At 39.1% G+C, this 22,906-nt stretch overlaps 1 protein-coding gene across 1 annotated transcript in view; it reads left to right on the forward strand.

The window, feature by feature from the left end:
• The window catches only part of LOC107719642 (CUGBP Elav-like family member 5), a 229,164-nt gene that overhangs the window by 119,209 nt on the left and 87,049 nt on the right, over positions 1 to 22,906 (forward strand). The window contains exon 4 of the mRNA XM_016527127.1: positions 15,809 to 15,857. Within this exon, the coding sequence (XP_016382613.1) occupies positions 15,809 to 15,857 (49 nt within the window). The remainder of the gene's footprint in view (positions 1 to 15,808; positions 15,858 to 22,906) is intronic.

Below are 22,906 nucleotides of genomic sequence, written 5' to 3' on the forward strand. Positions count from 1 at the left end.
TGCGTTCCTGTCACGTATCACACATGCGCACTTCAATAAGCTGACAGAAAGCGGGTATTGAGTTTTTTTGCGTTTACATGCCGTGCGAAATCGGAGTACGAGGCAAAAAACTACCTGTTGCGACCGGTTTATGCTTATGCCGTTTATGACCTTACTCCGATAAAAGAAAACGGGTTACCACGTTTACATGACCAAGTGCGTTTTCGGCTTATTAAGCATAATCGGCTTAAGAACGTGCATGTAAATGCGCTCATTGACACTGCAAGCTTCTGTTTTTTAGAACTTGTAGCTTAGCATTGACGAATATGACAGACATGCGTTATTATTGCGTGACATACTGACTCTATATGATGTATGTGCCTATTTATGCTTTACAAGCGTAGCACAGAGAGCTAAGGCAGGCTGGGTGGTAGCTAACGTGTTATTTGAGTGTATGTGTGTGTGTGTTTGTGCGGCTGCACGCCAGCTTTACGGTGACGGGGTCATTTACATATAAATGAAAGTTGCCGATCACAAGCAACTGACCCCATTTATTCTGGCGGATGGACAGGCAGGCCCAGCTAGCGTCGACACACTGCCGAATTACTCCAAATTACCACATTTCCATCTCCACATCGGCCCTGTCAAACAACTGCTCATCGTCGCCACATTTTCTCTTCTTTTTTTTTCTCTTGCTCCCCCCCCCGCCTTCTTTCTCCACCAGAAGGAATAAGTGTAATTGGCAATGGAGAATTTAAAAGGGCTATCATTGCCTGTGCTAGGCACCCAAACAGCAACCCACCATATTGAATTAGAGAGATGTTTTGTGTTGGGTGTGAACCTAAGACAGTGTAGGAAATACCTCAGAGATAATAGATCATCAGGGATTTAGAATTGGAATAGCGAAAGACTGTTTTGTAATTTAGCTGTCACGATTCTTCATCCAGCTAACATCTCGTTAGACGGCTTCTTTCTAAATGAGAATTTGTAGCTTTGTTTCATACTTGGAGCATTAACAGTCATCTTTCTTTAATTTGGTGTTGGTGCACACTTTTTATGACTAATCGCAGACTAGGTATGCCAAAACACTAGATCATTATGCAACTCTCCCTTTAAGACGATCGGTCTTGGCCGAAATTTTGGATTCTCCCAATTGTTATTCCAGAGAGTACTATTCTGGAATAATCCATCCTGACTCAGTCTGGGAGCTGAGAAGCAGTGGTACAGAAATATTCAAGTTGCTCCCTTACCTTGTCAAACCATGATGAAGAGAAATCTCTGCAGCAAGACCTCCCAAATACCATTTATTTGATATTCCATGCACCTAGCATATCTATAATCTTGGGTCGCTTCAGAGCAAGAAGCAATCAGTAGCACCATGAAATCAATGGCAAGGACAATTATGAGTGAGTGTGGAGGTTAACTGGACGTGTATGGCCGTGCTATCATGATGCAGCCTGTGAAACGATGGTTACCCGTCTCCAGTAGGAATAGGTCAAGCGGTCACTGCATGACAGGACCAGGATTGTGACTTGAGACCTCTAGAACCTGAGGCTAACCTATCTAGTCAGTAATGCCATTGGTGACTTTGGGATTCTATTAGTGGCCTTGGAAGAGGAGCTGGCCCAAAGCCCAGAGGTACAGCCATAATTGATCTGTCATAGAAGATGCCCCTGCAACCTCCCTTGTGGCCCAGCTGAATCCCCCAAAAGCCTGCTCCCCGTGTCTCCATCTCCACCTGGAGAATGAAGCCATAAAGTGGCCTGAAGGTCACATTTAATGATGGAGGTGGAAAATAAAGAGGCCCGAGATGTTGGATACTAACCATAATTGCCAGTGAACAGTGGGGTTATTTGATATTGATTCTCAATGAGGGGAATCCATGATGTCTATACAGGCCATTTACGTGTCTGCTCGATAACTGTAGGCCGGTCAATACCGCTGTGCGGCACCTGGGAACCCGAGGAGACCCTCCACCCCGAGGCTCATTTGAATGGGTGAATAGTTATTGGTTCCCTCTTCCCTGCAGCCGTTGTGTGGCCTCATTTGTATTTTTAGTGAATTATTCTGGTTGCACAACCTGAACCCACTTAAGCGTGTCACTTAGCATTTGTTGAAGTTTCGCTGGGGTGCGGGCCTCATCAGGTTTCAGCCTTGGAGTCTGCGGTTAAGTGCCCGCTTGTCATGTTTATTTATTTCATTCTTTCTCTTTTTTTTTCATTTTGTAATGCAGGATTGCAATGCTGATGGTGGCTGTCTAGGTTGTTTAAACCAGCAATTCTCAACCGGTTTTGCTTTTACAAGTGGCGTTCTGACACAGAAAGAGTTTGGCATTGTTGGAACCCGTATTTAATGTTATCTACTGTAGGTAATATTTCCTAGGGATGTACAATATGTCACAACCATATCGGTTATCGGCAGATAGAGATTTTTTCCTTTAAATGTATCACTATTCGCCTTTTCCTTCATCTATCACTCACTTAAAATCTTTAAAAATATGAATAATTTTGTAACACTGTCCACATTGTAATGTTGTGTTGCTAATTTACTTAATTTATTATAGACAAAATAGTATAGACTTTTGATATTGGATGTTTATTCAATGATTATTGGTATCAGCTAGAATTTTACTATAAATTAAAAAACTAAATAGTATTAAATTTCAATATTTGCCATTTATTCATTAAAGATGATCTGTTTATTGGTATTGCCCGGGATTTTACTATCAGTATTTATTATCAGTATTCCTTTTCTTAAGTGAGAAATGAATTAGTGCCAAAATCCGTTTGATTGGATACACAATTTTAGTTGTCGACACCAGTACTAAAGATAGAAGAAGTATTTTATCCTGCCTTTTGAAAGTTGAAAAACTTGTTTATTTTGCTAAATGACTTGTGTAGCATTGTTGTTGTATTTAGCATTGTTTTTCCCTGCTGTCCACAACCCTATCAGAACAGACCTGCGGATATTTTTATGGTCACGACCCACAAGTTGAGAACCGCAATTTTAAACACAGCTAAAGGATAGAGACCAGGTGAAGGTGTTGCCATATGCACAGCAGTGTAATCCTGCTAAGTCGTCATTAGATTACCTGCCGGTGTCAGTTAAATGCTGCAAATCCGCCGAACACTCATCCTGGCCTAACTTGAAAACATGACGATGTTAAAGCCGCTATGTCTGATCCCAATTTGAATAATCTTAACTGTTTATATGTGGCGAGATGACTAATCCCTGTGACTCACACTATAAGGGGCGCTCACTTGAACGCATGACGTACTAGTTTGGACGTACAAATGGCACTGAATATTGAAATTGGCCCCTGTAGGCAATTACTCATTCTTGTTCTATATCTTGGTCTTCCTTTTCCATGCCTCACGTTTTTGTTTTGTTTTTCCACTCTCTTCTTCTGCAGGAGAGACAAATGTTTTACATTATAAATGAGGCATCCGATTTGGCACGCATGTCATAGAGCAGAAATTTTTATGTGTCACCATCTTTCCCTCAATTCACACACACACACAGTTGCGATGTCAAGTGTACAGTGGTGGAGCAAGTGATCATGGTAGGAATATGTTGGACCTCATGCCCCCTGGCCACATGTGTCGTTGATTCGTCTACAGTACCTTGGACTTTTTATTGATTTATTTTAAACAAGGTGGGAAAAAAATACTTGAGAAATGAGAAGCCTGAGGTGACAAGAAAAGGAATTAAAAAAATAGAAGTTGGAGGAAGTTGTGGAGGGCGATTTAAAGCTACTAAAATTAAAACAATTTTTAAAAGATATTTAACAACTTTTTGTGGCATTTTATGAAAATTTTGAATTAGAATTTTGTACATTTTTATTTTTTATTTTTAAAAAGCTGATTTAAAATTGTGAAATTAGCTGTAATTTTTCAAATTATAAAATTGCAACTTCATCTTTTCAGATTCCATTCTGAATTTAGAATTTTGGATAATCACATAGCAATCACATCACAGGACTATAGCATAAAATCTGGCACCATTGCATCTTTTTCTAGCCAAGAACCACCCACTTTGGCAGAAAGTAAAGTGAAACACCTCAGTTCTTGTTTTTATGCACTTTTTAGGGGAGGGTGCCTGAAATAGTTTGTAGCTCAATAATAGAAAGTTGTCAAAAAAGATACAGTAATTTTAAAAATAGTGTGGCAGTATCTGTGAATGCTTGTATGGAACCCAACAACACTGGAAAAAACGGGTTGTGGAGAGCGAGGGAGGAACAGAAATTAACTTTATTTAAAAATAATTTTCAATCAATTATTTTTCTCCCTTTCAGTGGTTTCTTAATGGTTTCCGAGCACAGAATTGGCAAAAATGGGCATCTGTGACCGCCCACTTTAAAATGACTCCCTGCTTAGTGAATCCAGAGTTGTGCTCTACCTAATCAATGCCCCCCATTAATTCTTCTTAGCTTGGTTTTAACGGTACAAGTCTGGAGTTTAGCACTCCACAAAAGCCACCTGTTCTGAATGGGTCACCGTTATAAGTCTCAGGCCCTGCATTGATTTTCAGCAGGACTTATTTTATGAACCAGGTCTTTGGAACAGGACACAGATGAAGATGAACTAGGAGGCTAAATCACTTTTCTTTGGCCTCTTTTTTCACTCGCTCTCCCTTTCGCTTGAAATCCCCCCACCCTTTCCCATAATTCTCTTCTGTCATGTTTCCAGTGGAGTGCAGCCAAGGCGGAGTTTCAGAAAATACATTTTTTTTTGCACTTAACTTAACACCAAGATGGATACATCATCTGTCACGTTTGAGTTGGTTTATGTGAATTACTAGCATGTGTAAACACGCCTTCGCAGGCGGTGGGTTAAAATATCAAGCGCAATGTGCACGCGTAAGATTGCTCAAGCATTAGCTAGAAGGCTAGCGAAGGGTTGACTTCCTCAAATGTAAATGCTGCATGATTTAGCAGGTTTCCACAGCTTTACAAATGGATTATGAAGAGCGTGTGAATTTGTAAAAAATGAATAAATTATTAAAGAAAGCAAACCTTCTCGTGGCAGAAGGCCAGAGTTCACGCAGAGTGCAGGGCATTCGAGGGAGTCGCTTCATCTCTCTTTCATTCAGTCTTGCCGTCTTTCTTCCAGCATCATGGACATCAACGTTGACACCTTTAAATGTGATGCTCCCCGTTGAAATAATGCCGGGGTAAAATAAATGTCCCTGGATGGTTGTACGTATAGGATGACGGGAAGCAAGCATCTGTCAACGTGGTGGGATGGACACAGGTGGCGGAAATGATTATGGAAATGTTTATGGAAGGGCCTTGTCTCTCAGTGGGATACGGCTTAAAGAAAGGAAGGAAGTCGAGAGAGGAAAATCAACCCACTACCCTTGGGATGTGTATTAGTGAGATCCCAAGTGTAAGAAAAGAAGATGTCCCAATATACATTAAGGGCTCCCTTGAATACTGTATCCCCATGTGTGTATGTAACCTATGACCTAGGAATCTGAATTCCAACAACGGAGTTCAACACGTCCTCTATCCCAGGTGTGTGCGTTTATTAAATATTTTGTGTAATGATTAAGATTTCAGATATGAGTGTAGTAGACTTAGCTCCTTTTAATTATGCATATTTTCCCATAAAATCAGTGCAGAAAGCATGTAAAAAATATTCTTTAAAAAGGTTTAATGATTGCCATTTCATCGCAATTTAGAGATTAAAACGCTATGAGCACCTTGACAAAGTCATGTAAACTCACGTACCCTCTATTAAAATCAAAATAGATGTACTCTGAGATGGACAGACACTTACATCTTGTTTTCTGCATAACTGCACCATGTTTTCACGTAGTTGGAGTCCTTCGGGGCAGGATATGGAAAATGCTGGAGTTCATCTGCCTGTCAGCACCGAGGTCACGCTAGTTCAAGGTCTAAACTGCCGTGTGTGTTTTATTTGGCTTGTTTGTATACTTGATGTATAGGAGGATGCAGGGAATGGTTCTCTGGAAGGAGAAACTATAACAAAGCAGCTTTCATGAAGATGTTTCATGAAGGATTTAAATCTATTTATGGCATAAGAAGGAATTTAGCTTGTGTGATGTTTTGCTGTAAGTGATGAACTTCTTAGCATGTGTTTCAGGGGTTGTAACATGGGCTACTAAGGAGAAAACATATGTAGTTTGTAGCAAAGTCAAATTCATGTGCTTTTTGGAGCTTCACACAATCACTATAATTTTATTCTTCATCTAACTCCTTTTTAACTAAAACAGCTCACTCTCATGTTGTTCTGTAATCCCATATGACATTTTTCATCCGTGAAACATAACAGCATTTTTCTTTTTGAGTGAAATACTGTTTTTTTTTAATAAATTTTTTAATTTATTGTTTTAAAAGCCCATTTTTTGCAGTAAAAATTTTCTGTTATGTATTTTTGAAAAAGTATACAGAAGATAACAAAAAATGTAGGCACAAAAGTTCATCCAATTTAATAACTCTTTATTATTCAACAAAACAGTGAAAGCTAAAAAAAAAGGAGGCGGTTTTCATTTCATTTTTGGTTCTAATAAAACAGTTTTGTAACTAAACAGAAAAACTGACAAAGCTGAAAGAAAATACAGTTCATGTTCTCTGAAGTTTTTCAATAAAACGTGAAAAAGTGTGTGTGTGTACATATATATGTATATGCGTATATATGTATGTACAAACACACACACATATATACACATACACAAGTTACTGTCAAATAAGGAAAAACAGGCTTGATAGATTATAGATATTTAGTTGTATTTATGCAACAAACTTATTTGAAGTATTTTTTTACACTATTTACTTTAAAAAATATCATTTCTGGATGTACAATATATTAGTGATCAAATTAATACAAGCCCTACATTGCTTTTTTTTTCTTTTTTGTCGTCTGTGTCTGTCTGAATGGATTGATAATAGAAGCAGATAATGAGGGCCTTATTTAAAGGGGTCATATGATGTTGCTAAAAAGAACATTATTTTGTGTATTATACTCTTTATCTATGCCAGAGTGGAGTTGTTATTGGAGTTGACTTGGACTGCAACTGCAGACAGATGGACTAAGCATGCTGGATCCTCGTTGAGTTCTAGTCTGTACAAACACACTCACAATGACAGACACTGAGCCACATTGCCTCGGCTGTAAAACACTGAACACACAAAGATCTGTTGTTTCACTATCGATCGTCAAGGCAACAGCGATTTAGATCACGTGTGAGATAAGTACGCTGAATTGTTGTAAGAAATGGACAATGGGTTGAAAAATAAGACTGGTTTAATTGAACACAGCTTTTGAGGTCAACAACAAAAGTCCTCTATTTTAAACCTATTTATTTAGCAAGATTATTTGGTTAGCTGCAATTTACTATTTGCATTTAGCATAGTTTTTTTTTTCCCTCCATACTGTCCAAACCCTGTCAGAACAGACCAGCGACCCATTTTTGAGTTGCCACCCACTGGTTGAGAACCGCTGCAGTCAGGCACATTACCATTATTGCATCATCTCTCATGGCAGATAGGTGAATGTCTTTGAGCAAATGCCACTTCTGGCTTCAGGTCTTTCTCTATTTCCCTTTCCATCTGTCTATCCTCCCATCTCCTAGTTGTTCCCCCTGGCTTTTTTTCTGTCCACACCTGACACTAGGTTGACTTGCATCACTGCCTACCTCTCTCCTCTGCCTCTTTCCTTTCAGTTCTGCCATTGTCATCCCCTTAGGACCACGAGGTTGAAACAGGTTAGATGTGGCATGGAAGGGTGTAGGGTGGCTTAAAAAAAGGTAAAAAAAAAAAAAAACCTGCAAGCTGTGGTGAATTGCTAATAGGCTATCATAGCGCTGAGAAGGTGTTGGCTCGCCGGAGGTCTGTAACCCATTAAAGAAATGTCAACTCGGCATAGGTATGCCGGGAATTATGGGTCACTGACCGGGAAGCGGTGCTAGCCACCCATTGGTCAGAGGAGTGCCCTGTAATCTGTCACAATCCTGTAGTGGCAGTGACAGCAAGGGGAGCTTCTCCCTTGTTCCGCCACGGCAGGGCAAAGCAAGCACAGAGCTCAATACCGTGAAGCCCCGTGAATGCTGTATTAGCACATCCTAAAGAGATCCGGCAGTCAAAATGCTAAGGTTACAAATGTGTAGTTGTGCATATATATCATACTTTATTTAATCTGGCCTGACGTGTTTATAAAATTGATTTAGCCATGATAGACAAAGCAAAAGTATTAAATGCGCATTAAATACTGCACATTTTTGTTAAGAAGTTACTGATATTGTATGCACATGTTGTACATTATTGAAGGCAATGATAGCACACAGTTTTTAATTATGAGTGGTTTATTTTGGGATATTGTGGACTAAATTCTTTCAAGTTTGAAATCGATATTGAGTGACTGTCTTTGGAGGTGTTTTGAAGTCCTACAGGGTCATATATTATTATTTGTTTTGATTGTATTTTATGATCCTGACGATCCTCATATTTTCTCACCAATTTAAAACAAGAAATCAAGAAAATAGCTTTTATGTAAAGATCATCAAGTCCAGTTGAGATCTTGAGAAAACGACTTTTGTTATGTCGAGATCATGAGAAATTTAGGTGAAGATCTCAAGAAATTTAGGTCAGTATCTCAAGAAAAAGATTTCCTCTAGATCTAGACCTTTTTCCATTTTGACTTCATTTTCTCTAGATCTTGACATAAAAGTTGAGTCAAGATCTCAAGAAAACAACTTTTGTTTTGCTGAGATGTCATGAAACAAATGAAAATCTTGATAAAGCAATCTTGTTACTGAAATTGAGAAAAATAAGGCAAGGTCTTGAGAAAACTTGTTGTGGAGATATCACAAGAACAAAGTAAAAACTGGAGAAAACAACAAATTGTTATCAAAAGATTACAAGAAAATTAAGTCAAGAGCTCAATAAACAATCTTTTGTTATTTAAAGAAAATCAAAATAGTCTTTTAATCTCGATCTCAAGAAAACCGTTTATGTTGAGATCACTTAAACAACTTCTGGATGATCTGGACAACAAAACCTTTTGTTAGATTGAGATCACAAAAAAAATCAATGACAAAACAAACAAACAAAAAAACAATCTCTTATGGCTTCCTTAGATGTAGATGTTCCTTAGATTAGTACAATAGTATTTAGATACATTCATTATTCATGAGAAGGCGTGGCCTAATCATCAGAGGGTGAGCTCTTTCAGCTACTGTATTCAGAAGCAATATTTGGAAGCGCTTCTTTTGACATCCCCTACTTTTAAAGCTGTCATCATGAAACTTTGAAGGCATAAGAGTCGCTAAACATGATTGCCAACATTTTGACATGAAACGGCACCAATTGCTCTTCAAATAGGTTCTACGAGACAGGGTTGGAAACGAAATTGAGAATAAAAAGAGATCAAAACAAACACCATGGTACTTCTTAGGAATTTGTTGACAGAGATTTTTTTCCTCCAACAAATCTCACGTCTCTTCCCAGAAAGCAATGACTGTCTTTGAGCTGCAAACGCCTTTACCAGAGATGTCTGGGAAAGATGCCCTTCCCCTGATAAAAGACCACGGCAGCTGTGAAGTCAGGGAATCTCTCTTGTGTACTACCTTTCTGCCTTTATCTCGCTTTGACACTCCGGCTTGTGAGCGTTTGTAGGATTAGAGCACTTTTATGTTTTTTTTCTTTCTTTCAGTTTTTCAGTTCGGACCTTTCATCCACTTCCAGGTAAACCTGTGTTAAAACTGGGTTCGCTCCAGGAACCGTTGTACGCACTCATACAGACACTGTTTTTCCGATGGTCTTCAGTGGGATCCTGGCTGTGGTGCTGTGAAAGGTCGGCAGCTACGTCTTGTGGTGCAAATTTAGGAGGCCGAGGAACGTTAAGGGGGAAAAGATTTAATCTAGACGACTGACCTTTTGAGGGACGTCAGACTGAAAGCGCACGCTTGATGTGGCGTAAGAAGCTGGACCACAGTGTTAGACATTTTCCGAGCGCTGTAGACATTCCAGATTGCTCAGAAAGTGTGGTGTCAGTGGTCGAAGTACTGGAGCTACATCCGACCTCCAGTATTGTGCGAATCGGAGAGAAGCTATTGGATTTTTCGACTTCAGACGCTTGACGATTGACAGGTCACTGCAGTCGATTCTCTTATCAGGGCTTCCACAGAGGTGCTGGGAGCAAAATACCTCACACGCACACATGCTGGCAGATACTTCTTCACTTTGTTCTCCCTTGTCCATTTTCGGTCTCATTTTCGTCCTCTGAGAGACTCTGGCAAACAAATGACTTACATTTTAAAGGAGTAGTTTACACAAAAATGCATATTTTGTCATTTATTTACCCTTGTGCTGTTTGAAACTCCTTTTTTTTTATTTCTGTGGAGGAATAAAATAATTTTTTTGAAGGATATCTTAACCGCTCTTTTCCATATAACTAAATCGAATGAGGACTCGGCCTGTCAAGCTTCTAAATGCTTCACAAAAGTAGCCCATATTATTTGTATGCTATATTACAACTCTTAGTTTGTAGCTTTGTGTTGGTAGCAGACTAACTGCTGGAGATGGAAGAATAACTCTCCCTCTCACCATCCCTATCTCTTCCGCTCTCACCTTCCTGTACGGTAGATTTATTAGTTGAGCAGAGGCCCAAGGCTGTCACCACACAGCGCACTTTCAAATCAATAATTGGAAATATTAATTATCGCAGCTGGGATGCTCCAGTCAAAAGGTGTTTATTTCCCTATTAGGAATAACAGAGGAGAAGGGGCTGTGATGGCCTGCTAATGCTAAATAATGATCAGGGAATAGGCTGTTATCTCACTGTTAAACTCCAGCCAATCCGCCGGCACACTCTCTGCCTCACACACATACACACAAACGCATAAGACGCCCGACTCTTAATTAGACAAGCTTGTTCACAGCAGGGTTGCTATATTTTTATTTATTTATTTGTTGTTTAATAATTGTTTATAGTTGTTGTTTAAAATTAATTAGTCAAATATTAGCATTGTCTACTATCGTGTTAGGGTATTTTAGAGAACATATGCAGCGTTTAGTTTAATTTTTTTTATGTGAGTCAACAAAAATATCGATTTTTTTTTTTCACAGCAATTTTTTGTTAACTATATGTAAAGTTTGGGATCAGTACGTTTTTTTTTTTTCAGCCATAGCATTGAACTGTTATAAGTTGTGAAATATTTTAATAATGCATGTGAATGAAAAAAGGGATGTGGTGCGAAACGCCTTTTGAACATGAAACCCAGCAGGTGAGCAAAGCTCAAAGTCGGTTTTTAACAGGATTCTGCAAGCCGCGACTCAGGACGCCACTGACCTGGAAAAAAAATAGTGTACTATAAACATCCTTGTTTGGCTGCTATGGAAAACAATGTCTTTTTCTCATTCACAGTTTGTAAAACCACAGCAAACCATACATTTAATCCATGTTGACTGTTTGTCCTGCATGCAATTTATGACAGAATAGCGTAAAACAAATATGGGAATTATTTCACATTCATCATAGACGGAGGCAACCAGGCACAGTCCCGATTTGCTCGGAGCAGCTTGTTCTGGATTTCTATCTACCCCAGCACAGCGGTGCCTAATCAAACATCACTACAGGAGAACAGACTGTCTCTCAGGAGAATGGCTGTTTCATATCCCCCACTGTATTTTGTTTACCCTGTTTGATAGCTCCCCCTTTTGAAAGACGGCAGCACAGCAAACAACATGATTATCGAGTATTGTGTGCTTAAAGAAACAGATGACAAGGACAAAGAGACAGTTGGTCCCGTAGCTACATCAGAAATCCCGAAGAATGCATTCCCGAACGCGCCGGTCGGGATTGCTGGGGACCAAAGGATCGTGTGCATCATCCCAAACGAGATGCAGCTGACACACTCCTGTTGGGACGTGGGGATTTGAATTGTTCCGCTGAGTTTAAACAACAGATTGGCAAACACAGGGACTTTTGCTGCAGGCGGGAAACGTATAAGTGTGCGTTTCCGCCAGCACAAGTCTATCTGCCCATGTGGGGGAGCAATAGGGTGGAGTCACGGCTCTGGAAATGCCACTCAACTAAGAAGCAATCTTATCTGGCAGTTGCAGGCAGTTCTCCTTGGCCTTCCATCCTCTACAACCCCCTCCATCCGTCTGTTTTTGTCCTGGACCTCTGTGCATTCACCAGTCCGAGTGTGGAAACCTTGAATCTATCACAATTAGAACATGGTGTTGTTGTTGTTGTTTTTTGCAAGGAACGCAGCATAAGGCGAACTCATTCGTTTTATCTTATGAGTAAAGAACGCTTGGGCAATAAAGGCACAAAAGCAGCAGAGAGGCGTAGTGAACTCTCTCAGGACTGAAGCTAAATTAATGCTTTCCCTGTCGACAGCACAAGTTTGTCAGCTGCTAGTCGTTTTGTTTCTGGTGCATGTAAATGTGTGTGAAATTTGCGTGTTTACAGCATAGAGGGCATTTATGGATATGATGGCCTTTGTCGATTATGTCCCCACCACTTTATGAAATTGTTTGCTGAAGTGATGCAACCATATTCAAGATGTAATTAAAAAATCCTTGATTTTGTAATCTTATTTATTTACTTATTTATTTATACTTGGACAGAAATAAATGTTGTCTCAAATAGTTAGGAGGCCGAGTTAAAAAAACAATTCAATGTTTAAAAAAAAAAAAAAATTTATTATTATTTATATACAATTATAGTATTAATTAATAGTTTGAATTAGCTTTAATATTTTTAGATTTTCAGTTTTCATGTTAAAGTTAAAGTTTTTGTATTTTATGCCCTTTTGTCATTTTTATTAGTTTTTTTTTTTTTTTAAATATTTCATCAAACTTTATTTTTATTTCAGGTTTAGTTTTAGTCATTTTAGTATTTCAAACGACACTAAACTTATTTTATTTCAAATAGTTGCCAAGGCTGCATTTCAAGTTTTTCATTTAATATTTAGATTTTATGTCGGCTTTATTTTAATTAATAAAATTATTTTTAACAGTTTTAGTTTGTGTTAGTTACAGGGATAGCTCACCCAAAAAGATTTTTGGTCCCCATTGACTTCCATAGTATTTTTTATTTTTTTTAATGGCAAATACTCTCCTACAGATATTATATAAACTATTTATCACAAAATATTCAAAGATCATGTTTAATTATTCATATATTTTATTTTTGATTAATTATATTATAATGTATTATATTTACTTTATTTGATAGCTTGATAACTTACACCTATGGCATAACGTATTCTCTCTCTCTCTCTCTATCTCTCTGTGTGTGTGTGTAAATGTGTGTACCTGAAGTGTACTCCATCCCATTAGAGGTGAGAAAAATGCAATAAACTGAGTTCCGTCAATACTAAATGTACAAGGGAGAAACACATTGCTCTTAGGAAAACAAATGGACCATTACACCAGCATTTTATGACCAGGACAGTGACTAGTTAGAGAGGTGAATCCATAAACCACACACGAAAGTCCAATGTGTTAGGAATACATCTCACTGATGGCGTTTACAGATGTGAGGTAGTTCTGAATGCATTCCCTTGCAAAACAGAATCTCCTTTATTACCAGGCATTGCATCCACAGAGTTGCATGCATATTGCGATGTATCTATAAAAGCGTCTGTTTTGTCTAATGTGGGCCACTGTTTGTGTTTGTCAAATTTGTTTGGAATGGTTATATCTCACAATTATGTCTATTGGATTGTTCTTGTCTTTATGCTTGAGAACGTCTGTTCATCGCAATTTCAAATAGACAATTTTATTTCTTTTGAACTTTTCCTTTAACCGAAGTGTAAGACAAAGCTACTGAACTCCGACCTTCAGAAGAATTACATCTTTTGCCTTTTCCTCTTCGCACAAAGACCCTGCTAGTTATTATTTACGATGGATAAATTTATGGAATAATTTCTCAGAGGAAGGTTATTCGGTTCCTCAAGGTGAAAATGGATACATTTAACACTTAATGAATCTGGCCTGGCCCTCTTCCTCATATATCAGCATGTTATTAAGGCATTTTAAAATCCCATTATGGTGTTTCTCCTTGAACAAGTCATGCTTTTATGGGACTGGCCTGTCTTTAAAACCGACCTTTTTCAGTTTGCTCCCCCCCACAATTGGACAGTAAAAGAAAATATGTTGAGGAGAAAGAGAAAATGTTGATCCTGTCGTATCTCAAACGTTTCCCTGGAGCTTGAGTTGGCGTCGACATGAGACAAAAGTTGCTGCAGCATTCAAAAAGGCTTAATTTCAGGTTACAGATGGCTGGGGAGCCTGCAAAGGGCACTTCGTAAATTTGGGTAATCTTGTCGCAAATCTCTGCACAGCTCTTGGCCCTTTTTCATGCAAACTGGGCCTGCTGTGTTGCTATTAGCAGTTTGTTTTGGATCGATATAAAGCTCCCATTGGATTACAATGCTTGGGAATGGATGTTATAGTGTAAAATAGGCCTTTAGGACAGAATCTGCCCTGTTTTTCAACAATTAAAGAAAGTACTCTTTAATGTAGCCATATCTTTAAAACTCTATATTAATCAGCATTTATGAAAATGAATCAAATATACACCATCACAAAATGAACCCTGATGGAAAGGACATAAAATAGTCACTTTATAAAGTTGCTGTACTGCTCCAATAGTCCGCACTTACAGTATTCCTTTCTACATTACATCCCCAGGTAGGAATAAATGGGAGAACAAAAAAACCCTTTGAACATCCTTTGGTTCTGCAGCAAAATCCGTTTGAATCCTTGAACGATTGGCAAAAGAAGAAAAACAAACAAACAAACAAAAAAAAATATATTTATTTCTGTTTTGCTCAAGTTTGTAGAATAATAACCAGTCAAGAAAACTTCAACCTTTACGGGGATAATGGGAAAAAAAATTGTTGAGCGAAATACGGAGCACAAAAACTGTGATGACAGAGGCATCTAATCCAACAAATGCCATTCTTATCAGGCTTTAGTAGATTACCGTGAGCCTTCTACCCACAGAATCCCTCCTTGCCAGACACTCTCCACAGCCTAAGGGGCAGGGATCAATAGGGCTTCATTGATCTCTTTCTCTCTCTCTCTCTTGCGACTGCCTCCACTTTAATTGTTGTTGCATTTCACTTCCTCCTTGCCACCATCTCTAGAGACTATAACCAAGTGAGCACTGCGAAGCAAACACAAAAAAGCTTGCTGATGAGACCATAGATTTTTTGAGGGCAGATGGACTTTAAGCTAAAGAAGCTAATTTTATGCTTGTCATATTCGATTCCTGATTTGGAAGTGTAATTTTGGCTAAAAGTTTTAGAGATTTCAGTCTTTACCTATGGAAGTAGATGAGAGCTGCACCTACAGTAGCTGCCCGGATCATTAGTAATATGGTTTCTGAGTGAACTGACTTACCTGACAAGAGACCAGGTAATAGAAATCAGGGGTGCCTTTAGGGTTTTGTCTGGAGGTACGATTAGAAACCTGGCCATGTCCCCATAGGCCCTGGCACTGATTGAATGCTTAAATAAAATGGTAGTCAATGCAAACACAGAATATTTGTAAATGCTTCTATTTCAGATGGAGAGAACAAGAGTTGTGCCTGGAGTAGCATGTCAAAAATAGAAACAGTGTGCGGGTAAACTGAAGACATGATGGTACAAATCACCACTCTTGTATTTTGTATGTTTAAGAGATGCCATGTGCCCTGCAAACCGACATGTGGATCTTTGCATTTGATCAAAACTTAGGATTTTTTGGGACGGACATAGGCTCAATAGTTTGTTGGCTTATTGTAGCGACAGTGGTTGCCTATGCCTGAACTAACCCCTTGTCTTGTCTGTACCTTTTTTCTTCTTCCAGATGACTCGCCCCATCCAGGTGAAGCCAGCTGACAGCGAGAGCCGTGGAGGTAGATTGTCTTGTTCTTTTATTTTTTTCTTGATGTATCTTTTGTATGAACGTACATGAACTTTACTTGCCTTTCTCCCTGCTGAAAATATCAGCAAAACTGCCCACCAGTGTTGTGTTGTGTTTTGGATGCTGGTACCCAATATGAGATCTTGGTGTACTGATGAACCCACCAGGCATTTAGACATTTTCAGTCAGTTAGTTCCAGAAGGATCGTGTTGGTCTAAAACAGATCCACCTGCTAAATTATCATAACTTTGCATGGGATCTTTTCAGCAGGGCTTTTACTCACCTACCTTCCTATCTTTACAATTCTCTTTCTCTGACTCTCTCTCAGTCTATCTGATGGATGCCCAGATTATTCATTTTAATTAAGGAGGCTGTGGTGCTAGTGAACGGAAGGGAAGTGGCTTCTGCTGCCTGTCTAACCTTGCTCCCCTTGCCAAACCTATTAACAACACACTGTAAATTAAAAAGTAATTAGCTTAGATATTGAAACGGGAGCCCTGAGTCCCAGACCCCCAACTTGATTTCTGGTCAAATCAAGGGGCATATTGTAAACAAAAGGTGTAAATGCCATAGGGATAGATGTTGGGGGGAAGGTAGAGAGAGGTTGGCCGAGGATGCACAACTTGCCTAACAATCAATTATATTGCAGGACACTTGCCAAGACCCTTAACTCTGGGTCTCTAGCATGTTTACTGTAAATAGATCTGTCTATTGAAATCACCCACACAAACATCTTGTGGTGGAGGATTTATTGAACTTGAACAGGTGTAAAAGAGAGCAAAATAGGTATTTTTCCAGCTCTACTTTTTTTTCTTCTGATGGTCTAAACCAGGGATTGGCAACTCTTCACCTGTGGGACCACTCTCCTGCAGATTTCAGTTCCAGCCCTAATCAAACACACCTGAACAATCTCTTTGGATAATTTGGAACTAAAATCTGCAAGGCAGTGGCCCTCTTAAAGCAGAGTTGCAGATAGATAGATAGATAGATAGATAGATAGATAGATATGACCACCTGGCAGACAAAATAATATTTAAGGGAATGACATAAACCATCAGGCATGGGTCAACAAAATCTCAAAAAGTTTTCACTGGCAATTTTTGGGAAATGTTGAATGTCAAAGTCCCACATCCAAATGGTCCATCCCAGCAGTAGACATGCAGGCCTTTGTAGACGAGATTGATGCCTCATAAAACCCCATTGATTTTGCCATTGTGGAGGTGTGTGTGTTCGCATTGACTCTGACACTTTGCTGTCTTTGGACTTCCCTGTGAGTGGCCAGCCTTAGCGCTCCCTAGGCACCCATTGGGTTTCCTTGGGTCCCTTATTGCCTTCCTCTCGGTGGCCATGTTGGAGATGGAAAGTGTGCTTAGGTCAGGCCCAATAGTTGCACATCATCCTAAATGAACAGTTCAGAGTAGCACCCCAGGAGCAATCCAACACTGTTGTGACTTTAATGGTTGCCGGGGATTTCTTTCCCAACCCTAGGCCAATCCTAGAGTGTCCTGCTTTGACAGACTTGCTACTGCTTTAGGCAGTGCTTGCTAGCTATATGCGCTACTTTTTCTTCATGGGCCCCCCCCCCGTCCTCTAGTCCCTAAGGTAGCTGAGGATCCATGCGTTAGGACTTAATTACGTTACTCTCTCTAATTCCGAGGTGGCACCCAGACGGACACTGGTTATTCTCTCGAGTTCAAGTGGGTTGACTGTTGGGACCCTCAGTGGCTCCAGTTCTAATTATGCTCATAATCTCATTAAGTGGTTGAAATGTCACCACACCTGTTCAAAGAAAAACAAAGGAAAAGACCTTCTAAACCTCATGGAATCTTCCCCACAAGGACTTTCTGTCAGTGGTTATTAAGTCTATAGAGCAAATGTGATTAAATTGTTCTTCTAGATGCTTTAAAAAAAAAAAAGTTCAATCTGTATGCGGTCATGAATTAGAAGGAATCTCCTGGACGGGTCACCTGATTGACATGCTGCCTAGTTAAATTAATATTGTGGGTTATCATTAAAAGAACAGCGTGCTGCCTGATAAAAGTGAGTATTTTTTCATTTATGAGGGCGCCTTAAGTGGTTGTAACCATTGCCAACCACATGCTTTTGGCCGTGCGCTAATATTCCATGGCTTGCTGTTTGGGTGGTTCTTGTACCAAGGCTGTTTTGTTAGCAAAAATTTAAAGGACTTCTGCCCAAGCAAGTGTGTCCATGCTGAGCAGAAAAGGAAGGGAATTTGAAAATAGAAATTAAAGTGTGTTTGATTGACAACTCCCTCTGTACCATCTGAACCTTTTTATATTAGTCCTCATCTCCAGATAACAGCATGTTTGCCTTATTGAACACTTTTCTATCCTTGCTCTGTTATGCAGCATGTGTCATTAAAAAGAGCTTTGGGGACAGATTGTACACTCACATACACACTCTCTCTCCCTCTCCCCTGGTATCTCCGATATGAAACAGATTGATTTTGCTTCACAGGCAGGCCTGATGACTGGCACAGGCTGGATATAAAGGTGGCTGCTATTGCTTTTTGAAGGGCTGTTCAATGCCTCTCAGAGGCATTTGAGCCCTAACACAGGATAAATCAGCTTTAGTCACTTTGATCTTATACCCCCCCAAAGTCCCACCCCTTTGAGCAGATACCCCAACACTAACCATCTTGCCCATCTTGATTTTAGTGGAATCATCTCAGTGACGGGTTTCATGTCTTAATTTTCCCTCCTAGCCTAGAAATAACATAGAATTACTCCACACAGGCCAGTCAGTACAGTATATGGATTTTCCAAAACTCAGTCCATGGAAGCAGTTGTTGGCGATCCTCCTGTTCCCCTTAACCACATGTATTCTGTGCATGTTCTTGTGCATATCATGGACATATTTAGAATCCTGGCCTTACATTTGGAATTAAGTTCCAATTTATGTCAAATGAAAATTTTGCCACAATCTTGTGCTTCAACACATATTGAAAAACATGCACATGCTCAGCCTCTCAAATAAAATGGAATAGGTTAATTTTCCCCTCAGCGCCTTGATTAACTGCTAGGTTCCACTTATGGTTAAGATTTAGCCGCACTTCACCATGCCTGCATTATCTCCAGTCTAAAGGATAGTGGGCATGATTGCATGAATTTGCTCGGATGTGACAGTCAGAGGTAGATGTGGAGTGTATCAGTGAGTGGGGTGAGCACTGCGGAAATAATGAGTTCATCGGAAGGAACCCTCTTTCAACATGCTCATGCGTGCTAGCTTGCATGCTAAAAGAAGTTGTTGGCGGAATAAACTTGTAATAAGCACAAAACAACAAGTACGGCAGACGTAATTATAGCTTTTCCTCAGAAAAGGGAAAAAGGGTCCAGATTACTCCTTTCAGTTACACTTTGATGGTTCAAATGTCTGAAAAATATATGCTAATCCTCTTCACACACAAACATTGGCTACATTGCATGTTTAAAAACCCATCCACCTTGTTGTGAGTATTCTATGAGTCATCCATATTCACATAGCATTTCTATCAGAGTATCAATGTTTGCAGTAGCATTACCAGCTACATTTGGCACAGCGGAAATAAAGTAGCTCAAGATATATCATGGCATCTGCTCCGTAAATATATAGTTTCAAACAGAATGTTAAAGGGATAGTTCACCCAAAAATGAAAATGACCCCAAGATTTACTCACCCTCAAGCCATCCTAGGTGTGTGTTACTTTCTTCTTTCAGACGAATACAATCTGAGTTATATAAAAAAAATGTCCTGGCTCTTCAAGCTTTATAATGGCAGTGAATGGGTGTTGAGATTTTAAAGCCCAAAAAAGTGCATCCATCCATCATAAAAAAAATGCTCCACACGGCTCCAGGGGGTAATAAAGGCCTCCTGAAGTGAGTCGATGCGTTTGTGTAGAAAAATATCCATATTTTTAGCTTTAGTTTGCATTAGCTTTAGCGTCTACATTTGGGGGATCAGAAATAAGGTACCTTGTATCTTAAAGTTTCCAAACACTGTAGAAGCAATTTGACTTCAATTAACATTTCAAGCCAGCAGATTCCCAGACAGAGGACGGCACCTCAAGGAACATCTTTCAACCACTGATTTTCTCGTCATTCTCAGCCTCAACATGCACGTAATTGCACGCGCAGCGGTCGGGAATTCATTTCAGCCCGCCTGTGCAAGCGGACCACCAAAGGTTACTGTTGAACACAAGAAGTAAAGGTCAGAAATCATGTTTAGTTTTCCTCCAGCTGCGAGGTAATTCCAGCCAGCAGATTGTGTCCCCACCGAGGCAAGGCAGAGGAGCCTGGCGCAGAAGGGTGAGCAGGCACAAGGTTATCCAGTCAGTACTGCCGCCACAGCCTCTTTGCTGTCACCCCTAATAAGAACTGCTCCCTTATCACTGCTACAATCACCTTTAGAAACAAACTCTTCTTGCTTTTTCCTTAGAGAAAGGCATGGACAAAGGTGACAGGGTTTCAGCCTGCCATTCTCATAATGGGTTATCTGCTTGTATCAAGCGGGAAGACTGAAGATAGGTTGATGGAACTTGTTTTCCTCTATCTCAGACTAAAGAGTTTGGAAAATACAAGTCAGATTGAATAACGTGGGTGTTGCTATTTGTGTTTCCTCTTTCTAAGCCTCTTATCACACCTACCATTAACCCTACATAGAATCACTAGCATTGCTTCCAGGTTGTTTAAAGCAACAGTTCACCCATCCCTGTGGAAAAAAAGAGAAAGAAAATTCTGTCATATTCTGCATCTGTTGCATATGATTGCTGAAGAACATTGTTCTTACATGTATACTCCGTTTTACTGGGCGGCTGTTGCTAAGTGGGCCAATGTGGTGGCTGATTGCATGGGCTCTGAATGAGCTCTTGAGGTATTCTGATTGGTCGGACAGGTCAAAAAGAGCGGAGCCAAATCACTGCAATCACCAGGCTGCTGCCTCTCAGTACTAATGATAGTCCTTCATATGCGGCCATCTCATTAAAGCTATCATGTTCTCCAGTGCCACACACACTCATGCACGCACACAATATGCCCGGCATATTCAGGACACATGAGGACATATTTCATCTTACATGTGCAAGCATGCCACAAAAAAACGGTCAGTCTCACCTTCTTACACATGAAGGACAAGATAGATTTGGGGATCCACTTTACACACACACACACACACATGCATGTAATGCATGCATCTAATTAATAAATTGAATTGCAAACATTAAAATCAAAAGAATTTATTTATTAATTATAATTTTATTATGCAATTAATTCAAAGTAGGTTCTATAAATTCCTGTGGATCAGTTCAAAATGTCTAATTCAGTTAATCGATACGCAACTGAACTGTGATGGAAAGATTTGGTTGTGTTATCACTTCATAATGATAATGTATGTATATATATATATATATATATATATATATATTATTGATATAATTGGAAAGTGATATTGTGAAATGTTTTCTACTTGAATATAATTGTAAAATGTAATGTATTCTTGTGATGTTAATGCTGAATTTTCAGCAGTCATTTATCCAGTCTTCAGTGTCACATGATCCTTCAGAAATCTGGATTATTATTATTGCTATAATTAGTGTTGTATTATTATTATTATTTTGAAACAAATATGATTTGCAATATTGCAATATTTTTATTTATCAATTATGTGTAGGTAATTATTTATATAATTCAAAATTATTCAAACTTCAAACCTTTCTGCTTTTTTATTTTCATTAAGGTATATTTATAATGTTTATTAAAAATGTTTTTCTCATGGGTACAATTGGCTTTGCCCCATGTAAGTTTTACGATCCTTGTGGTTGCATTTGATCCCCACAATGTAGGTAAAACCTGACCTAGACACACTCATAAAATTGAGAAATGTTCTTTATAAAACAATATAACAGACACAGTAATGGCGACACACACAAACAGGAGTTCACACAGGTCAGGGTAGTGCATTGGAGTGTCCGAAAAGCCCAGATGGGGCGGGCCAGAGCCAGGTGCTGTGCGGGGAGAGCAGCTCCTTTAGCAGATGGGAGGAGATTACGACAGACTACATCCAGAACTGCTTTGAGACCCAGATCATCCTAACACACTGCCTGCGAATCTTACATCACACACGCAGACACACTTTTTGGCAGGCCTGAATATACCTCAAGGTTTTTCTGTGGCAACTGAGCAAACTCAGCCTGATGAATATTACATGTAAAATCCAAGGATGGATTACAGCACAAGCATCCTTAGACATAATGCGAGTCAGAATTCAGATTTAGTCAGTGTGTTGCTTTTATAAACCCCAGGTTTTTTCTGTATTTGCCTTGAATTTGTACACTATTTACACCTCTTTTCTTGCACCTTGGATTGATGTTACACTGTATACAAACTAGGCAATATATTGAATATTATACACCATATATTCACAACTATTATGCTGGCCATTAGGTTTCCTAAAAACTTTTCATTACATTAGTTTTGTGATCTCTCCATTTCATGATTATTTTAATAATCGTCTCTGATTTAAAGTTCAGTAGCAGAAATGGCATTAGAGTTGGTTCAGTTCATTTCTGTGGAAAAATTCAAAATGTCTGATTTGGTGAATCGATTCATAACTGTAAACTGTCATTGAAAGAATAGCTCACGTTATTACCCCAATGATATCTGTCTATCTATCTATCTATCTATCTATCTATCTATCTATCTATCTGTCTGTCTGTCTGTCTGTCTGTCTGTCTGTCTGTCTGTCTGTCTGTCTGTCTGTCTGTCTGTCTGTCTGTCTGTCTGTCTGTCTGTCTGTCTGTCTGTCTGTCTGTCTGTCTGTCTGTCTGTCTGTCTGTCTGTCTGTCTGTCTGTCTGTCTGTCTGTCTGTCTGTCTGTCTGTCCATCTATAGATAGATAGATATAGACACACACACATTACATATAGTTTGACATCATATATATTAAGATTTTTACTGCTTTTATCTTCTTTTGTTCTAATTGCTTATTATTGGATTTTATTATTTTAATAAATTATATATATATATATATATATATATATATATTATTG

The sequence above is a fragment of the Sinocyclocheilus rhinocerous genome, unplaced genomic scaffold (genome assembly GCF_001515625.1).
Source record: "Sinocyclocheilus rhinocerous isolate Xijiao unplaced genomic scaffold, SAMN03320098_v1.1 scaffold1294, whole genome shotgun sequence".
NCBI lineage: Eukaryota > Metazoa > Chordata > Actinopteri > Cypriniformes > Cyprinidae > Sinocyclocheilus > Sinocyclocheilus rhinocerous.